Consider the following 19,891-nt stretch of genomic DNA (forward strand, 5'->3'; position numbering starts at 1 on the left):
TTTTCTAATTTGGAGGGATTAAACAATAAAACATGAAATAAACATGCGTTTTCCAACTTTGCATACAAAGGTGTTAGCTTTACCCTCTGTAGCTGCATAACATTTTGTTCTTTTTACTCAGAATTCTTTGTGCATGAGTCTGGTGGCACTTACCATAAAGGTGTCAAACTTTCACTGACGTGACTCAGGCTCTAAAATTAGAGGTTTCTCACAGAATTCATATTCATTGTAAAAGGCTAGTAATTTGGGAAACAATAAGGTGGCGACACAAGTGTAAAAAATTGTGTCAATTCAAACTGATGGGGTCAATTTAACCCCAAACATAAAAGCGGTCATAAAATCCTAACATAATGAGTGTTAAACATGCAATTAACTTTTCATTAGTTAACTGCTAACTACAGGAATAGTTACATGATTATTTATACATCAAACTTAATAATTAAAACTTATTAGTTAATCATCAACAATTTGATTCACTGTTTACATTCCAATATGAACTGGCATTAACTAATGTAGTTAACATGAACGAACCATGCACAAGCTGTACAGTTCAACTCCTCAGTAGTTGGTTAACTACATTTAGCGGACACAGCATGTACTGTATAATGTATTACATAGATGTTTCGATATTTCATTAATATGCATGGATCGGTTTCAATGCAGCAAATATGAATAGGTTGCCTCTGCTAACTTTAGAATAGATTGATTGATTCAAATTTATCCTCAGAAGGTAAAATCGTTTCAATGTTTCAAATCCCAATCTCTAGGAAACGGAAGCCATAAGAATTTCTCAATTTACTATGATTTTCAGCCCCGTTATATCTTCCATTGAGAAATAAATGTATTTGCATTACAGCACTGTTATGGATGCTAAAAAGACAGTGATGCCTCTTGTGGTCCCCATAAAAGATTACAAACTAATACTATTTTTTTTACTTCAATATAGTGATACAGCTTATGGGTGAATGCATTCTTTAAAGTTTTACTAGGTTAAACAGAAAGTAGTCTCCACATTGACCAGTGTTGAATACTGATAAGCGATCCATACTGCAGGCGAAAAAGAAGCCAACAACCAAAGCTACCAAAGTGTACACTGCTTTAATGGTAAAATCAAGCTTAACATAATGTATACAAGTGAGCATGTATCACTGCTGCGGGAGAAAAGGTCAGTCCTCTCCCACCCTCCCCCTGCACTCCAAATCGTACCTTTTAACATCTTTTCTCCACAGAGCTTAGGGAAAAAGGCTGAAATTAATCATGCGCTTCCTCATGGCACCATTGGCACTGCAAATACACACTGCAGTGTGCCCTCACAAAAGAGTTCTGCTCATCTCAAATTCTGTCAAATACCAAGTCAATCACAACTTCTTCATTACTATTTTTAAACTGTGTTTTAGGACTTTTTTTTGTTACTATGATTTATATATTTATGAGCTACCCCATCAACAGGAAGCTGCAAATGAAAACCTAATGAAAATTAAGCTCTGCTTGGTGCTGACCAGGGCATGAATGGCACTGCCAGCATTGTGCCCAATGAGCCAGGCCTACAGCAGAAAACGAATGTATAGAACCTTTTGTAAGGAAACACCGCATGAAGCGTACAATGGGTTAAAAATATAGTTTACAGGACTATTTTACACATATAAAAAAGGCCTATCTAAAATAGACAGCAGCACTTTAAAGTTTAAAAATGCGTCAGCAATCACATTAAAGCAGCGGTTTTGGAGTTGCTTAAACGAAGAAAGTGAAATGGGCACAAGACACTTTTTTTCTCCACGTCTTTTGTGTGACTTCCGTGTGCATAATTCTGAACTCGTCTCCCTCCCTTCCTTTCTTTCTTTCGAACAACTGCCATGTGGAAAAGGTGATGCGGCTAATAAAGCATAAAAAGTCAAGCGTTCAAATTGAAAATGCACCGGTCACAGCCCCTCCGCAGGGACAAAATAATTCATTGGGGTCACTGATGGCTGAAAGACTGCCCGGCGAAACCAGCCCTCCCCCCCCCCCCCACCTTGGCAGGAGATTCCCTGGCAGCAAACATGGAACAGCAAGGCAGGACATCCCAGCAAACAGAGGCCCCCTAACTAACAAGAAGGGCTAAACTGTTCCGTTATTACACCACAACCACTGGAATTGCTGTGGGAGAATTCTGGCCGCAAAGCAAGGAATGAACCGTTACAAAATCCCCATCAGCACTTTGCTTTGTTTTAGACTTGGAGTGTAGACGCGTACAAGCACACAGTCTCTCCTTCGTTTCTGTCCCTTTCTTTTTTGAAGTGTTGGACAGCCCCACCAGGGGAATCCTCCGCTTAAGAGGAGAACATTGGCAAAAAAGTTTCTTTGCGTTCCTCCACACTGCTCAGCTTGGAGGGAGGGGGTTGGCTTCAGCAGGGCCTGTGGCACTCTCAGATGTGGGCATGTCATTGGATGGGAGGGGGGGGGGGTAGTCTTCCACGAGGATGGAGGCTATGCCAATGCTGCTCAAACACATGCTCAGATAAGGCAGATATTTCAGTCTGGTGGGTCTGTGTACTCAGTGTACGAATACAGTCCTGAAGGTGTGAGCAGAGGGGTGCTCTTCCAGAGGTCCCGATCGTCATGGCACTCAGTTGGAGGAAGAGGCACCCAGTGTCCAAGGCGGTGTCAGTGTGAAAGGCTCCAGTGGGATCCAGTACCTCCACTGCACTGACTCTCTACAGTTGCATAAAATAAAAATAAAAACACCTGGCCCCATAGTGGTGTACAGAATCACAATTCAATCAACCAAAAAAAATATTAAACCGTGATTTTTTTTCTTTTTCTTTTTAACGAAGCAACCTTTTCAAGCTTGGCATTGTCGATTCCTTCATCACCGTTACGATAACCGAGTAAAGCAGTCTGAAATGAAACCGTCCCCTGTCGCATGATGCTTCCTTGCTGCATCCGGGCAGGGGAAGCAGACCGCGGACGGCCTTAGCAGGTCCACACCTGAGAGACAGAGGGCAGAAAAGAACGGTGAGACCACTGGGCAGAAAGCATCAGCTTTCGCAAAGGAGCTGAGCATCTAAGACTCGGTCATAAGTCTGGCAAGCTTTTTAAATCCTTTCCAGTGAAAGGTCCTACATGGGGCCTATGTGTTAAACTGTAGACCAGTGGTAAGCCACACCTACCAACCTGCTGGTTTTCATTTCAACTCGAATTTGGCGCACCAGATTCTAAACAAATTAGTAGCTGTTGAATGAGGTATGTTTGCTTAACAGTTGAAACCCGACAGGATCTCCGGGAATAGGGTCGTTTACCATTTCCGTAGACTTACCTTTACAGAGAACAATGGGAAATAAGATGACATTAGAATAATATGGAAGGACAAAGCAGAATTACACCAAATGAAGCTCGGAAGGAGGACACACCTTGACAGTGCTGTCCACAGCCCCAGAGAAGAGGCGGCCTCGGGAGACAGCCAGTGCTGTGACGCTACCCTGATGCCGCAACAGCGTCTGAGTGCAGATCATGTTGTCCATACTCCACACCTGCAGCGGGAAGACTTGGGTCATAAAGAGCCACGCCCCTCAGGGTTAACCATCCACTGAAACGCAACATAACGGAGCCAAAAGCCCAGCTGAAGGGTCCTTACCCTGAGTGAGCGATCGTACGAGGCACTGAACACTTTGGTCTGGTCTGGCGTGGAGATGACTGCCAGGGCATACACGGTGCCCACGTGGCCAGTCAGCGTTCGCACCTGCTCCTTGGACTCAATGTCCCACACCTGCCATGTGGAAACAAAGCCTTCACGTCAACTAAATGCTGTTGGAAGTGCCCTCCTGATTTTGAGTGACACTGGACTGCGGTTCTTACATGGATGAGGTTCTCATAAGTTCCACAGACGATGTGGTGGTTGGTAACCGCGATGGAGTACACGCTGCCACCAGACGTCTGAAGCACATGAACACACTCCAGAGAACGAATATCCCAGATCTGAGAAAGTAAGAAAGGAATAAGATTAGGAATTATATTAGAACCCCCTTTCTCAAAAACAAGTAATCTTTTATGTCAATAAAACCCCAGAGTTGCACAATCTCTGTGGAGCACCTTCTGTTAAAAAAAAAGCAAAAAAACAAAAAAGGACATCTATGTATCTATTCGGCCACAAGGTAAATCAGTATTTCTATTGTGAAAACAGGCACATACCGAACCGGACAATTAATAAAAAACAAAGCAACAACATCTCACGAGAAGGGCCCGTAGGCCATTGCCTGTTATCAGCTGTGGAAAAACTGAGAAACTCCACAGCTGGAAGTCGTCAGCGACATCTCCATGGCAACAGTCTAGTGTTTATGACATCTGGAGCCCTGTACTACCAATCACAAATACAGACTCGGCTCCACCCCCGCACATACCCCTAGCATGCGGAGGAGGGGAGAGGCTAGAATAGAAAACAGAAATTCACTAAGCGGAGGATGATGCAAACCTCGGTAACCAACTCTGCTCTGTTCCCCCTCTCCTATCTTCCACATTCTCTCTCCCTTTCTCTCTCACGCTCTCTCAGTGTAGCAGCTGAGAGGAAGAAAGCACAGAGCTGCGTACTGAAATGCGGTCTGGTTCCTGTCTAGTGTCCCCAGAGGTTCTATTAAAGCCTAAAATGACGCAGGGTTTAGCAGTCTTGCTTTCCATCAATGCTATATAACAGGTTCCCAAGCCATTGGTGAAATACATTCATGAAAGCCTCATTTTTTGTCATAACAACCTACATTTATGTATCTATAAACAAAGAAAAAAGAAAATCATGACAAAGTACGATAGACATTTGAAAATGAATCTTGGCTTCAAAGGTCGGTAAAGCTCTGGTTGCTTAATACAAACTATTTATACTCAGTGTAATATAATTTACTATACATAATAAAGTAGAATACTTCTGGCAGAATTGTGATTAGCAGCCTTGAGGGTCAAAGTCCGAACCTTTATGGTCTGGTAAGAGCCGCTGTACAGGTGGTTCTGCGACGCGACCAGCGCCCGGACCCAGTGGTTCAGTCCTGTCAGCTCCTTCTTCAGCTTCAGCTCGGTGCCCACAATGTCCCACACCTGGAGGCACACACAAACCCAGACCCTCTCAGAAGCATTACACCCTGGCACTTTCACCTCGGCTAGAGCCGCATGCAGTCACACACACCGCTACTGCGCAAGAAAGTCTTCGTACAGCCAAGGTCTTTGACATTTGGGGAACAAAAGGGAGGATGTAATCAGGGGAAAGTCCCTGAATGGAGTGAGATCATGCGGCATTGGAGCCCCTCCCACAGCCCACACCGCCGGAACGGTCCGGAACGGTCAGACGACCCTGGCAGTGGAGGAAACCAGTCTACCGTCGTCAAGCCTCAAATCACACATCAATCCACACAGCTTGAGCTCCAGACCTGGAGCCTTGCCAGGCACAGCACAGCAGTACACTAAAAAGCTCATTGCAGACAGCTGTTTTAGCTTGAAGCGATTATCACTAATAAAACTTGCAATTTCATAATTAAGGTTCTTAAAGACTCCCATTATTTTATTTATTTTTTAAATAAGCCAACTTGCATTCTGCCTCTGCAGCGGTTACAGAGAAAACAACATAGACTCTTTTCTCAGGAAAGTGTGATTCCAAACTCACACAATCTACATTTTCAAATTGCTTCATAACTGTAACTGCTCTCAAGATACATGCAAACCAAACCACCCTGTACAGAAATGTTCATATAAATGCACAGCAGACACTGAGTGCGTGGAGCAGTCCTGACCTTAATGGCTTTGAGGGAGCCACTGAAGAGCATGTTGTGTGAAGACACCAGGGTGCAGACTGGGTTGTCATGAGCGCGGATAGTGTTGACTTTCTGTAGTGTCTGAATATCCCACACCTAAAAACATAATAACCACACTGAGTAATGCATCGGGGGAATTCACTGTACCGGAGAGCTCCGCGAGAGCAAGTGAGCCTACGTTTAGAGCATCAGAGGAAACTTACAATGATTGTGCAGTCTGCTGAGCCACTGTACAGCTTGTTCCTGCAGGGACACAGAGACAGGACTCATAAGCTGCAAATAAGCGACGTTAATAGCTCTGGAGCAGAGCAGAATTCCTGCCACTGTGACAGGCTGTCGGTGCGCCTACCCCTGAATGCACAGTGCCAGCACAATGCCGTCGTGGCCCTCCAATGTCTTCTGGCACTTGTAAGTGGTGCAGGTGTCCCAGACCTGTAGCACAGGGGAGCAGAGAGGAAGTACGGTGAGAAAAGAAACCGGAAATGTTAAGAAAGAGGATGAGGATGGAGGAGGCAGGGGGCGGAGGTGGGCAGCCCGCCCCAGCGGCGGCCCGTACCTTGATGGTTTTGTCGGAGGAGCCGCTGAAGAGCAAGTCGCCGGTGGAGTACACGCACAGGCACCACACGGGCCCCTGGTGCCCCACAAAGGTGCCCTTGCACTTAAATATCTGCTGCGGGTCATAGGCTGTAAAGACAGAGACACCGTGAGATCACCTCTGACACACCTGGGCACGGTAAAGGAGAAAGGACTTAAGGCCAGGCGACACTCACATCCCAGGATGCCCATATTCAGCCTGGCGTTTATATGAGACAGTTCATCCTGCAGAAAGAAGAAAGAGAGAAAAAGGCCTTAAAGACAGTGGTTCGTGGGCACTGCTCTGGCTATGAGAGGGACTGCTGGTTGAGTACACTTACATTGAGCATGGAGGCATCTCTACGGAACTCCATCAGGTCCTCACTCAGCTTGCTCTGGTTCTCATCCAGAACATCTGCCAGGGAGAAACAGCATAAGCACCAGCAATGGAAATCACAAGTTTCCAATGGCAACATAATCAACTGTGGACTAACAACCGCTTGGATGAGGCATCAGAGAGACTTTGAGGCAAACACAAAGGCTCTCACAAGGAAAGCACTTCCTTGCTACAATATGGTTTAACGGTCAACGGCTTATGATTCCGGCAATGCAGACCACCGCCTCCCTCACCGAACTTCAGCTCCAGGTTCTTCTCCAGCTGGTCCAGTTTCTCAGACAGTTTTCCCAGCATCGAGCGCAGGAAGGCGATGTCCTGGTCTTTCTGTGCCAGCGTGACCTGCATCTCATGGAAGCGGTCGTCCGTCTGCTGCAGGAACTCCTTCAGCCCCTCGAACTTGCACACCTCCAGGTGGGTCTCGTACGTGTCCTGGTTCCCGATGAAGGTGCACCTGACAGGGGATGGGAGGTCTACATTAGCACACAACCTTGCGTCCAGCACTTGGGGGTGAACCTGACTGGAGGAGGGAGGCTTTACCCGTATTTGGAGTGGGGGCATTTGATGTGCTCGCACTCCTTCAGGTGAGCTTCCAGGTTCATGGTGAGCAGAGGGGGGCAGCTGGGGTTGTTTGGGCAGCGCACAGGCCGGTAATCACAGCTCGCTTCGTGATCTCTGCAGAGGGACAACGTGAGGCTTATTTCCTCTCAAAATAACTCCCAAAACCCTTTAAAACATTAAAAACCCCAAGCACGACTGAGTCAGACAGCCACTATTGTGCTGTCGATACTGCAAACAAAGCGAGTGGGGTGAATTATGGGAGGACAAGCAAAGGGCCTCACTTTCTGGTGGTGAGCTTGATGGTGAAGGGGCAACCCAGGGGGTCCACCTCAAAGGCACTGGGCTTGCCAGAGGCGGCTGGCTGGCAGCCGTACTTGCAGTGGATGAAGAGCTCGCCGATCTGTTCTGCCACAGCAATGTTATTCACCACCACCGTGAGCTTGGCGTTGTCCACCGGGCACTTCTCTACAGGGACAAACAGGACCACAGAGCTCAGACTGAGATCAAGGCTGGCATGCACAGGAAAAAGGGGGGGATGTGATCGTAAAAAGAGAATAGGGAGTTCCAGACAAAACCAGATCGGGGAGGCCCAGAAGAGGGAACGAAAGGATAGATTAGACACTGAACCAAGCTGAGCCATTAATACCTTCCATCCTCTTTCTCAGAGAAAGTATGACACAGAGCAGATAATGCAAATAGCGGCATAAATGAGGATGAACCCGCCTACCTGAGGTCAAGGCGCATCGTCGGCAGAAGGTATGCTGTGAGAGAGAAGGCGGTTATTAAAATATTAATCAGTGACTGGTCTGAGAGAGTGAGAGAGGGGGGGAGGGGGGCTGCCCTTGTAACAATTTTCAGGTCTCCCTACCATTCCACATTGAATGTTGAGAGCACTTCCCAAGAATGACCACCCCCGGCCGTGTACTACCATTGCAACCGGAGACTTTGCATTACAATGGGATAACTGTGAGACACTTCAACGCTTCGCTGCTCAAGGAAAGCAGTTAATCGGGCATAAGGGATGCAACAGACAGGAAATCAATGCATTGCGAAAATACAACAAGCGCTTTCATTCTTTCCAACACTACACTACGGGTGCGATGGAGTGGGGGGGACTGCAGAGAGGCTGAGAGGTGATGGGGAGATAGAAACTAGAGTGTGATTCTGCGGGAGGGGGAGGTGATGGAGAAGCTGAGAGTTCTGTAAATAGGGAAGATCACAGAGCTAATTTAGGAGTGATGTACACAATTATAAAATGTAGTGCTAAGGGGGTGATGTCGATTAGAGTGCTGAAACAGAGAAGTAGACTGAGATGGAGATTTTGGTGTAAAGATAAATGATGTGCTGTAGACTAGGACGGAGTTTTTGGTGGTAAGATAAATGATAATGTACTGTAGACATGGATGGAGATTTTGATGCTAAAATAAATGACGAAGTGGTGTAAAAAGGGCCAGAGTGGCGCTGCAGACTCACCCCACAGGTGGTGATGACAGGATCCTTGAACACGCTGCAGCAGAGCTGGCAGCACAGCTTGACCGAGGGCTGCTCTGCAAATACCTGGGGCTCCTGGGGGATGGAGAGGCATCAGGACCCACTCACACATGAGTGCAACACTCCACACTCTATCGCACACAGACATCCTGCCCCCCTTTTACATGCTGACTGACACTTTAATACCAGGGGGCTGTCAGAACAGAGGAACGGCGCACAATAACAAATACCTTATTTAAGCTTATAGTATCTCAGCTACAATACCCTGCTTGGAACCTGCGGTGTCAATATTTCAGGAACAAGCAGGCCGTATCAAATGGCTTTAAATGAAAATGGTGACGTAGTCATCAGAGGGGGACCGGGATGAGACGGAAGTCCGGGGGGGGGGGGGGGGGGAAAGGCTGGCTGGTGGACTCACCGTGTCCTCCTCCTCCTCGTGCAGGGAGAAGGTGGAGCGCAGGGACATGTTGGACTCAGAGTGCAGGGAGCGCACAGAGATGGCCGAGTCTGAGCGGCGGGGGGTGCTGATGGGGGGCTGCGGGGAGGAGAGAGACGGGCTTCAGTGCACATGGCACAGCGCTGCTTTCCCCTCCAACTCGCTACAGACCCCAAGGCCAACCTATAGCCTAGTGGCTAAGGTGCCTGACTGGGACCTGGATTAAATCCCAAAAGTTGTGGATCACAAGACTACGGTTCAACGTAATTACACTTTTAATTACACTATTTTATTAAATTCAATTAACTAGGGTGTCAGTTCTTTGAAAATATTTAAAAATAAACTTGTTCATCTGAATTGAGTGAATTGAGCCATTATTTAGTGAAAGAAATGCCCCGACATACCTTTCTATTCACAGAAACACAATCCTAATCTGCAAAGCAAATAATGTAATGTCACTGTAAATGTAATGGCTTGTAAAGTTGCGTAATGCTTTTTTTTTTTTTTTTAAGCCACTGTACTTTAGACTAAAAGGCAATTAGATTCATGAAGTCATAAGAAAACATACAATTACACAGCAGAGAGCTGCTATCGATCTTCAAATCAATTCCTCAATTTTCCAAAAGAATGAGTTTGTGTAGCAGATGAGCAACTGTTAAGCTGCAATTCTAATGTGCAAACAACTAGTCCTGCCTCTTGAGAAATGTCCAATCTTTCTCAATCATGTCATATGCTCAATTGCAGCAACTGCAGCATAAAATGCTGAATCTGTTCACAACTCCAATTAGACTACCCTCAACTGATAGTTTAACATGAGTATAGCATTAACACATCAGAAAGAATAGAAAATGCATTCAGCAGTCAAATTTAGCATTCAAAAATAACCAGTAAATGTTTTCATTTCATTCAGTCCTAGAAGCAGTTGTAACAAGACCATCGTGATTGGCACACATTTCCAACTAAAGAGAATTTCTAACAAAATCAACAAAATCACACTTCACAGGCAAAACGTTGTTAATTAGGAAACGTGTCCCGGTCCAACATCTACAGCAATGGAAACGATGCTATCTGCCCAATGGCACATTCAAACAGAAGCGAACATGACAGACAGATCCTGCTGTGCGAGGTACAATTTCCACTTTCACTGAAGGATTAACTCACAACAGTCCTGGACTCCTTTTCTCTAGCACCGCGGTATCCTGGCCCCTTCACGGCCCTCACAATGGAGACGGAGCGACGGTGGAGGCTTCAAGGACGATGGACGGGGTAACGCTTACAGGCTCCTCTTTCTGCTTTCCCTCACGCGCTTTACCGTTCTGTCCCGCTTAAATACTCCCAACAATCTAGGTGAGAATTCCTGGATTTCTCAGGCGCACTCGGGCCCTGCTCAGTCTCATCTGCGTTCATAGCCACTGATTGTTCCACCACCGCTCACTCCCAGTGCCAACTTCACTACACAGACCGGGGAGCAGGACTGGTGGGGGGGGGCTTCCTGCTATTCAATTAGAGCCCAATGTTGCCGCATGATTTCCTGTGCTCTGTGCGTATGCGTGCGCATGTGAGCATGTACACGTCTTTGTGTGTGGCAACTGCGGAACAAGGGCTACCAGAGAAACAACCTACGAATACTAGTAGCACAGAGCGAGACCTTGATTACGGCTAAAAGAAATATAAAAAAAAAAACAGGCTAGCTTACTGCACTTAAATACGCAGCCAGGTCTTGGCAGTAATCAAGGAAGCCCAGGCACAGTATTGTGATTCATCAGCAAAATAGATAGAGCAACGGAAAAGGATGGCTGACCAAGCCAGATGGACAAAGACAGAACATACAAATGACTGCTGTGTTCAAATGTGAAAATGAAAGATAAGGACTCTTTTTCCAGCAAAAACCTTGTGAAGAAAATAATTTTAATAGTGCCCAAAGTAGTAAAAATTTCATTTGACGGAAAAAATTTAATAATAAATATGGCACTTTTTCTTTTCTTTTTTTCTTTGCAAATTGATAGCATTCCCATGAATGCGCAATGGCAGGGAGACCTCTATAAACACAACTGGATGCTCGGTGGAATCAGCGCGCTGAATGTGTGATCTGGTAAGCGGGGAGTGCTTTAAGAACACACCCTCTGGGATGAGCTGACACGTGGGCGCGAGTACTGATGCTTACCATGCTGTCATCTTCATCGCGTGGGGAGTACGTCAGGGTGCTGGAGGAGGATGGCGTCCGACGGTGCTGCTTGTAATTACTGGATGCATCTGCTGGAATCGGAGAGCACAGCTCCATTAGCAAGTCTGAAATACACTAGACAACTGGGCATTTCGCAGTGGCACTAAAACCCAAGTAATTTTAGTCATTTCTCCACAACTGTGACTGTCAGAGAGAATAATTAACAATGCCGTCTGTCACACAGACTCACCTTTAGCCACAGTTGTTACTGTCGAATACGCTGATCCGAAAGTAGTCTCCATTCTGGTCTATTTGAAAGAAGAAGAAAAACAGGATTTAAATACAAGATGCATATAAGCAATTGGCTCAATTAAAGGCAATTCAGATGAAACGGCACATGAAGCAATACTGATCTGGTCAAGGGGCACATGCAGACATTATATGCAATTAGTCACTCTGCAATTTCTGCCACAGCTGCCTTGCTTTTACTCTGTGACACTCTCACCCCGTTGGTGCTGTCTGCTGGGGGAATGCTGTTGGTGGACACTGCTGCTCCTCCTGAGAAACGATTGTAGCGCGGAGTCTTACTGGAGCTCATAATCCACCACAGCCTCCCTGAAACCTGACAGCTGTAGCCTTAGAGGAGAAAACACTGTCAGCCCCCACTGGTCAAGTTCTTAAATGTGCCATAACCTGATATCCCAATGCATTTTGTGGTGCTCTCCCCATATGTCACTCACTGGAGCAAATGACCATACCACCGATTAGAGGACACACAACATTATGAAACCACTTGTATACTATTGGGTGTGATTTAAAAAATCTGTAGATACAGATTGTAAACATAACCAATTTCAAACTTTCCAATCTTACAATAGGCAGCCAAAGGACTCTCGTAATGATAGACCCAGTTCAGATAGATAATACAGACAAACAGAAAACGTGCAGTGCAGTGCAGCGTATAGTATACGCTATAGGGCAGCAGAAAAACATCAACAAAACGTCATCAAAAAAAAATGATTCAGTTTCGTTTACTGGCATTACAGGATTATGACGCAGCTGTATATAATGTATAATTACAAGGTCACAGCTCATGCTATGAGCTAATAATAATTTCCCAAGTGTCCACATGAAATGTCCAGCTGGAAACACAGACATCTTGCCACCTACATCAGCAAGGTTAGCCACAGTAACATCCAATAATCTATCAATTGTGTGACGTATGTCGCTTAAACTGCTTCAAAAAAAGAAAAAAAATTGAATTACAAATATAATGCGTACCGTTAACGTTAGGTAAATTCATTCTAGCCATGGTAACGTTAATAGCTAGTTACCTGTTGCACTGACAATGTTGTTCAACTTCCACTACTAGACATTATAAGCTGACGATCTGCAAGTTAGAGAACTCAAACAGCTAACGTTAACGTACTGTTCACGAGTCAGTCAGTCAGTCAGATGGAGCTCGAGCTGGTCGGATAGTTGTGCGCTATAAAATCGGGATACATAGCTACAAGAATACCTGCTGTTTGCTAGCTAGCTACTGTAACCTATACTGATGTCATCCGTCAGCATAGCAATAATCACTGATATTGCTATATTAGCTAACTTAGCCTAAATCACACATACGGTGTATCGGTGTGGTTCATAACAAATTCTCAAACCATGTTAGCTAGTTAGCTAGCGAACCTCGACTAGCTAGCTAGCTAGCTAATGTAATCTATCGCTAGCGTTACCAAAACAGTAAGCTAACAGTTTTCGTCGGTAAGGTTAGCTAACTTTGATAGGCAGCCAATTTGAGAAGTAGCGTTAGCTAACGTGAGGCTATGGCGTTCTCCAGTAGCATTATACGCTTGAGTAGCCAGCTACGGTTGTTATTAGTTAACCAAGTTACACGGCTCGTGCATATGTTAACTGTTAGCTCGCGAACATAGCTCTCGAAACAGCTAACTTTAGCATGCTACCGAAACGTTTAGCTACTTCGAATGGTTAGAGCTAGCTAAATATTTGTTAACAAAATGGTAGCTAGCAAGCCATATATTAGCTAGCTAGCTAGCTAAAGACGATGCGAGTTGATATGGGCTAGGCTAGCTAGCTGGATACCAGAAAGAAATCGAAATCGTGTAAGGGAACGCCAACTGATGATGGTATTTATTCACTTATTTGCTAAAATGCTGGCTGTTACCCGTTTCTACTGTGAAATGCATAGCTAGCTAGGTTCTGCCAACGATTCCGTACCTTTGCCCAAGAGCAGTAACGTAGCTTGCAATCAAGAGTTGGTTATTAAGCAACCTATCTAATTAGTATAACGTTAGGTACTATAGAGAACTTGAGAAGTTCAGATGCCATAAAATGAGCTAGCAAATTAGTGAACTATCTAATTTGCGTATGGTTGTGTTGTTAGCCAGCTATGTGATTACGGAATTCGGTTTTAAACCATCACCAGATAACCTTTACAAACTATATACTCGGCTTTGCATGCTTACCAGCTACCGCAGATTGCAACTTGGCGATCTATTGAGTGGGCTACATTAGCTACATTTCTCATAACATGGACCGTCGCAATCTGGTATGTTAGTAACGTGTCTAGCTTTTTTGCTTATTTGTTCGCTACAAGGTTAGCTCTAGCTATGAGAGCCATCGCGAGGAACACAGACAATAATAAATATTCACACATCTGTTTTACCATCACATATACCGTATCGACACCTAATTATCGTTGCAAAAATAAATGTGTGTGTTTCCATTGTGTTTGTGATATTTACATAACTAAAATATCTTACCAGAGACGACACACTCAGCCTGCTACAGAAATCCACATCTTCCTCCCTGACAGTCGCCAGATTTTCAGGAAGAGGAGATTCCAAAGAGGGGGTTATGGGAGTTGTAGTGACAGTAAGCGCCAGTGCCGTCAGTGCATTTTAATGGTATTACCTTTTCTCAACAAAAACAAATATAAAAGCAGTTCTATTTACCATTTAAGCAAATCCAAAAACTAGCCTAGTTGTTTTGTTTCTAATTTGTTCATGTTATTATCCAGTTTTCGGGGCGCCGTGCTACTCAATGTGTCTAGCTTACTCATGATTGAATCCTCCCATTCATTGCTGCTGCATCTGTCACTACCTCCGAATTTCACTTTTCAGCAGTTAGGTAAGGCCCTACTGATTTCACCTGCCAGGAGGCTCAAAACTGAAATCAATTCCTTCAGGAAATTGGTCGAACATACACGACAAACGACCTCCATATTTATGGTTTACTGGTGGTCAGTGAATTCCTGGCGTTTTAAAAGCATTTGCAATCGACAAATGTTTATTATTTCCCTCCATTGTGGCAGTGAAATTTAATAGAACGGTCTCCACGTTCCTTCCTTGATTGGTATCTACAATCAAATATCACTAACCTATGAGTAAATCGTGATTTTAAGGGGCGTTTTACTAAGATGTAAAATGTGGTTCAACCAATAGCCTAGGTTTCTAATGTACCACCCTTTTAGAGTGTAGCCAATAGGATTTCTATATGTGTAAGCAATATGGACGATGCTATAAATGCTACAGGCAAGCGTTTCAACCGCCCTTTTTATACTAGTAGCACAACGTGGTTACGAAATTAAGATAGATGTGCAACGAGTTCCCTACTGAGATGGTGGCAGGTAAGGGTGTGATTTTGTCGATGATTCATGTATGCGTCCTGATAAACGCGTTGATTTAACCAGGCAAAGTGTTAGGGCGTTTAGTAGCATACTAGCATAGACCATTTTTAAGTTTGCAACAGTAGCTTATTCGCTGACCAAGCTTTGATAGTTTTCAGCGTGGGTTTTCGAAGTTGAATTGTGAGCTAGTTACCAGCCTTTGGGTTATGGCATGTTTTGGGCTGGATCTGTGTTTTTCTGGAAACCCTCATTAACTTTAGTTAATCCGCTGACTTCATTTCAAGTGCACTTGGCGAAAATGCTGAGTTGTAAAGTTAACTTCTGCTGGAAACCCCATTCTAGCAACGAAGGACCCTACTGCTTGTTCGCTGACGAATTATCTTGGGTACCGGTGTTTTTCATAAATTCATCGCCTTATCATTCGTGCCTGAGAATTAAGAATTCCATTGCCGAATAGCCTCCCAAAAGCCACGCGGTTACCACGCTTACCACGTGGCTCCACGGCGACTTCACGTACTGATGCATGGCGACGCTACGTTACGTTGAAGAACAGGCATGGCAGCCGTTATGTAATCCGTCTAATAGGCATTCGTTGTCTGCAATCTTTTTGCCAGAATAGTTTTCTTTCTCCTGTTATGAAGACCGATGTAAGGGTTAGTCATTCCATGGACCAGAGATGGCACATTGTGCCTAGTTCCTTAGAGGACATTAGACTGATTTTAAAATGAGAAGCCAACCAGGGCTGCCTTCCTTTGCTTGGTTTATTTGCTGTTTTATCAATAAGCTTTAATTCTACCTGCTTTTATTGCACAAAGATCTAATTTCCTTTAACAATTTCCTTGTTTAAGTGCAGGATACAACATCAGAAGGATGTGCTGTAGGAGAAAATGGAAGCTGGATTGGAGGATGAAGTTATCAATAACCTGAAACAAACTGATGGGTATGTGTTCACAGCCAGTTCTCGTGTACAGGAGATTTGTGTCCTGTCCGATGGGTTCACCACGATGGAATTAAATGCTGCCTCATCCGCCTTCCAGGAGGACAATCTGACTACATTTTGTTAGCCAAACTAAAGAAAAAGTTAGCCACATAAATGACAGGGAAACTAGTAGCACTAGATGGCTAGTTTTCCAATCTTATTTGGCTACCTTTCTGTCTAAACTAGGGGTCAACTCTGGCCCTCAAATCCAAGTCCTGGTTTTGTTGTCTCCTGGATCATTAGTGCTACTGATTAGCTAGACTGTCTTCACATCTGACTCCCAGGTAAATGGAGAGTGGAAAACCAGCACTTCTCAGCCCTCGAGGACCATGAGTTGCTGATCCCTCGTCTAAATGATTTATTCTTACTTTGGCCCACAAGTGTGGTCAGCCTTTTCTCGATTTAATTTGTCCATCCTGTTGAACCTTATCGGATAGGGCACCGATTCTTGAAATATTCCATATCGCATCTAGACTTTCTAATGATTGGCATGTCATTTCTTAGACCTTGTAGCCAAGAATGGTTGATATGCATACAAAATGATGCCTGTGTGATTTTTGAATGGCAATCTTGGTGAGCTTGACTGGACATGTTCAAGTGTATACTGCTTGTAGCGTATACAAAATCCAATTTCTGTGCCATTGCCTGATACCTTGATGTTTTGGCTGTTGCCTTGGAATGAAGATTTCACAACATTGGTGGCTGTTGAGCTCTGGTGTGATGGTATTATAGGTGAGCAAAGTTTAATAAAAACATTGGTCCATGGAGTGCTGTATGATCAATATAAAGCCTGTGATGAGTTTAATCTTCTGACACCTCGTATGAACGCTGCTCCGGTGGCGCCTGATTACATGCATTCTCTGAGGCTCAAACACCGCTTTTAGTTTTTAAATATGAACTTCTGTTTGCATACGTAATGTTGATTGTGTGGCTGTTTTATGTAAATAGTTTCCTCTTTTCTAAGTGCAGGATACAAACTTAGAAGGATGTGGGAAGAGTTGAAGCTGGCAGATGGGAATCGGGAGTTCCCAGTAACCTGAACCAGAATAGGTGAGTTAAGTTTATAAATAAATAAATAGATAAATAGATGGATAAATAAATAAATACATTTAAAACATTGGTCCATAAAGTGCTGTATAATGAAAATGAAGCCTGTGATGAGTTTAATCTTCTGACACCTCGTATGAACGCTGCTGAGGCAGTAACTGTTTACATGCATTCTCTGAGGCCTCAAATACTGCTTTAAATATGAACCATGTTTTCCTTTACAGTAAATATACCCCAGCTCCAAAGTGTGGCTTTATGAAAAAGGTTTCCTTGTTTCTGTTTCAGTCATGTCAAAAGGATATACTCCAGAAGAAAATGAAAGTGGATTGATGGGTTGAAGGAATTCTTAGGAACCCGAAACCAACAAATTGGTATGTGTTCACCGCTTTTAGTTGGACCTTGTAGTTAGTAAAAATGTTTGAAACTATACATACAAAATGGTGCTTGTGGAATTTTTAGGTTGCAAATCTTGGTGATCTTTACTGGGCATTCATTTGAGAATCTAATTCCCTTGAATTTCTATTGTGATTTCAGAGACCTGCTTTGGCAAGTGCCTTAGAAGGAAGATTTCAGAACATTGGTGGCTTGAGCTATGGCGTGATGGTGCATTATAGGTGAGCATTAAAACATTGGTCCACGCAGTGCTATATAATGAATAGTAAGCCTGTGATGAATTTAATCTTCTGACACCTCGTATGAATGCTGCTTCGGCAGTAGCTGATTACATGCATTCTCTGAGGCTGTAACACTCTATATTGTGTGTATATATGAAGAACCATGCATTTGCTTTCGATCAATATTAATCCAAAATGTTTCACCCCCCTCCCCTCTCAGGGTGTACATGCATCGGGAGAACAGAAGTGAGTATACTGGCCTTCAAATGTAACTTGGATTGGAATGCTGAACTGAGCCTGTGATGACACTTAATAAACTTTTCTGACACCTCGTATGACTGCTGCCTTGCAGCATCTGATTACATGTTCTTTCTGAGGCTCACTTGTCACTCAGTGTACATGGCTAGCATGACTTTCTCAGATTTTTAACTATAACTTTTCATTTACAGGTGGTCCTGATATACAACTGTCCTGGTAGTGGCACCATGATCAACATCATGTGTTGTGACCATTGTCCTACAAACACCGATTTTTCCCCTCAGTCCTCCTTGCAATATGCAGGTTCACTTTGTAACAGAAGGGGGTGCCATTCGCTTATCAAAATGAATACTGCATATAGATGGGAGGAGCTAACCTCATAACAGCTTTGATGCAGACTGGTGCATTTTCCCTTTCTTTTTTTAAGCCCATCTTAATCCCAAATGATTTCTTGCTCACTTTGGTAGGCCTGTGTATCTAATGCTAATGGGCAAGGTACATTTCTACATTTTAAATTCAGCTTTAATCCTGAGTGACTTCGAAATCTCTTCATTGGCCTTTCTAGTTATCATATCCAAAAATGAATGGTTAAATTTGGAGACCGACTATTCTGGCTCCCATGCTCAGCCGACAATTAACTTTGGTTGTTTGGCTGGATTGCCATTACTGTCAAATTTGTGCTGAGAAATTGAATGTTCTCGGTGTAGTGTGCTACTGGGGCAATCATTCTATTGACATAGTTCAATTTCTGGTTGATTTATAGCAAATGGAAATTGATCTTGTGTAAAAAAATAAAAATAAAAAAATTAAAAAAAATAATTTACAAAATAAAAAAGGGGAAAAAAATCCTTAGTACAATCCTGACCCCAATGCCATGTCTGGTCCTGTTGGGACTGAAGACATATTGGATGCATGAAGTCTGATTGCATGCAGTCAAAGCATGGCAGCCAATCCTGTTTAGAATATTGAATGCATAATTCATCAAGTGCTGTAAAAACCTTGTGGGCAAAATGTAAGATGTAAAATTTGGACTTCAAGTTCTTCAAGCTTCAAAACACTTGAAGGAGAACAGTGGCTTTTTTTTGAGGCTTTGGAAATTATATTTTTGAAAATCTAATTCAGGTGAAATGCCATTAATGTAACCAAAATAATATAACTTATACTTGCATGTTGTTACAGAAGAATGTGTCTTTGCTCAAGTTGTGAGTGTGAACATGAATAAAATTGAATCTAATAATTCGTTTTCCAACTTTATTCTTTACAGTTTGGATGCATTAGTTTACATTACTGATTAAGTGTAAACTAAAGTGCCCTTGTTTGTGTATACATATAAGGGGAAACATGCTGAGTTGGTCTTTAAATGTGAGCTAGTGAAATTTGAAGCAAAGTATTGCAATTTCTTGGGAGGCGCATCAATGACATTGGATAATCCACTTTGGTGTATGTTAAGGAATCGGATGTAGAATTGCACTGCTTTTTAAAAATTTTACCCACTTTATTGCACCATGAGGACCTCATTAGTTTGCTTTTTAATTTTTAGCCAGGTGTTGTTGAACTGTGCTAAATTTATATTCAAAAAACATTTACCCATTTCAAACACCCTCTAGTCATGAAGGGTGCTACAATTGATCAGGAGATGGGTTTAGACCACTAAAATACTTTTGTATCGAGTTGCAGTGTTTAAAAAGATATATTTTAAAAATTGTAAATTAAAAAAATATATATTCTCCTCTTTCTCACTTTGGTGGTTGAATGGTCGTTGCATTCGCAATGCCTAATCAACTAACCCTTTCCTGCGGAATGCAATGACCTTTATTAAGAGTGTAACCTATTTGCGATCATTTAGTCTACGATTGTCTTGAGCATAGTGGTGTGGTGAATTGTCTAACCTTGAATGTTCTGTAAAATGAAGGGGGGGAAAGTGCTTTTATTGCAGGAAAGAATATAAATATGATCGTTG

The 19,891-nt window shown here is 43.5% G+C and overlaps 1 protein-coding gene, 1 long non-coding RNA gene and 4 other non-coding genes across 12 annotated transcripts; 5 read left to right on the plus strand and 1 right to left on the minus strand.

The window, feature by feature from the left end:
* Positions 1-1,079: 1,079 nt before the first annotated feature.
* Positions 1,080-14,274, minus strand: traf7 (TNF receptor-associated factor 7). Of its 5 annotated transcripts, none has more exons than XM_061222940.1 (21): positions 14,168-14,274; positions 11,893-12,023; positions 11,638-11,695; positions 11,388-11,476; positions 9,206-9,322; positions 8,770-8,862; positions 8,024-8,057; positions 7,578-7,761; positions 7,276-7,410; positions 6,972-7,189; positions 6,683-6,756; positions 6,539-6,587; positions 6,325-6,452; positions 6,118-6,200; positions 5,972-6,011; positions 5,748-5,864; positions 4,936-5,058; positions 3,835-3,954; positions 3,614-3,745; positions 3,390-3,509; positions 1,080-2,967 (listed from the first exon to the last, which is right to left on the minus strand). In XM_061222940.1, the coding sequence occupies exons 2-21, from the start codon at positions 11,983-11,985 to the stop codon at positions 2,953-2,955; spliced, it is 2,022 nt and encodes a 673-aa protein (XP_061078924.1). In that variant the 5' UTR covers positions 11,986-12,023; positions 14,168-14,274; the 3' UTR covers positions 1,080-2,952. The 5 variants fall into 5 exon arrangements, with proteins under 5 accessions (XP_061078924.1, XP_061078923.1, XP_061078927.1 ...); XM_061222939.1 differs by having other exon boundaries at positions 11,388-11,479; XM_061222943.1 differs by lacking the exons at positions 11,638-11,695; positions 11,893-12,023; positions 14,168-14,274 and adding an exon at positions 9,628-9,656 and having other exon boundaries at positions 11,388-11,479.
* A 640-nt stretch (positions 14,275-14,914) lies between these two features.
* Positions 14,915-19,168, plus strand: LOC133121847 (uncharacterized). 3 transcript variants are annotated; one of them, XR_009708051.1, is made up of 7 exons: positions 14,915-15,033; positions 15,882-15,973; positions 16,977-17,062; positions 17,345-17,430; positions 17,594-17,673; positions 17,894-17,919; positions 18,123-19,168. It is a non-coding gene; the product is annotated as an uncharacterized LOC133121847 (long non-coding RNA). The 3 variants fall into 3 exon arrangements; XR_009708049.1 differs by having other exon boundaries at positions 16,982-17,062; XR_009708050.1 differs by having other exon boundaries at positions 14,916-15,033; positions 15,887-15,973; positions 16,982-17,062.
* LOC133123009 (small nucleolar RNA SNORD60) lies at positions 16,800-16,881 on the plus strand. Its single transcript, XR_009708181.1, has one exon. It is a non-coding gene; the product is annotated as a small nucleolar RNA SNORD60 (small nucleolar RNA).
* Positions 17,162-17,243, plus strand: LOC133123011 (small nucleolar RNA SNORD60). Its single transcript, XR_009708183.1, has one exon. It is a non-coding gene; the product is annotated as a small nucleolar RNA SNORD60 (small nucleolar RNA).
* LOC133123008 (small nucleolar RNA SNORD60) lies at positions 17,721-17,802 on the plus strand. The gene has a single exon (XR_009708180.1). It is a non-coding gene; the product is annotated as a small nucleolar RNA SNORD60 (small nucleolar RNA).
* Positions 17,968-18,054, plus strand: LOC133123010 (small nucleolar RNA SNORD60). The gene has a single exon (XR_009708182.1). It is a non-coding gene; the product is annotated as a small nucleolar RNA SNORD60 (small nucleolar RNA).
* Positions 19,169-19,891: the final 723 nt, after the last annotated feature.

This window comes from Conger conger, chromosome 2 (assembly GCF_963514075.1).
Source record: "Conger conger chromosome 2, fConCon1.1, whole genome shotgun sequence".
In the NCBI taxonomy this organism is placed as follows: Eukaryota; Metazoa; Chordata; class Actinopteri; order Anguilliformes; family Congridae; genus Conger; species Conger conger.

Bases quoted from the DNA above. Each gene is read 5' to 3' on its own strand.
- traf7 (XM_061222939.1), bottom strand. From the start codon at position 11,985: ATGAGCTCCAGTAAGACTCCGCGCTACAATCGTTTCTCAGGAGGAGCA. The intron at 8,058-8,769 runs GTGAGTCTGCAG...TCTCTCTCACAG, and splicing joins CTGTCATCACCACCTGTGGG to CATACCTTCTGCCGACGATG. The intron at 7,190-7,275 runs GTAAAGCCTCCC...ATCCCCTGTCAG, and splicing joins TGCCCCCACTCCAAATACGG to GTGCACCTTCATCGGGAACC.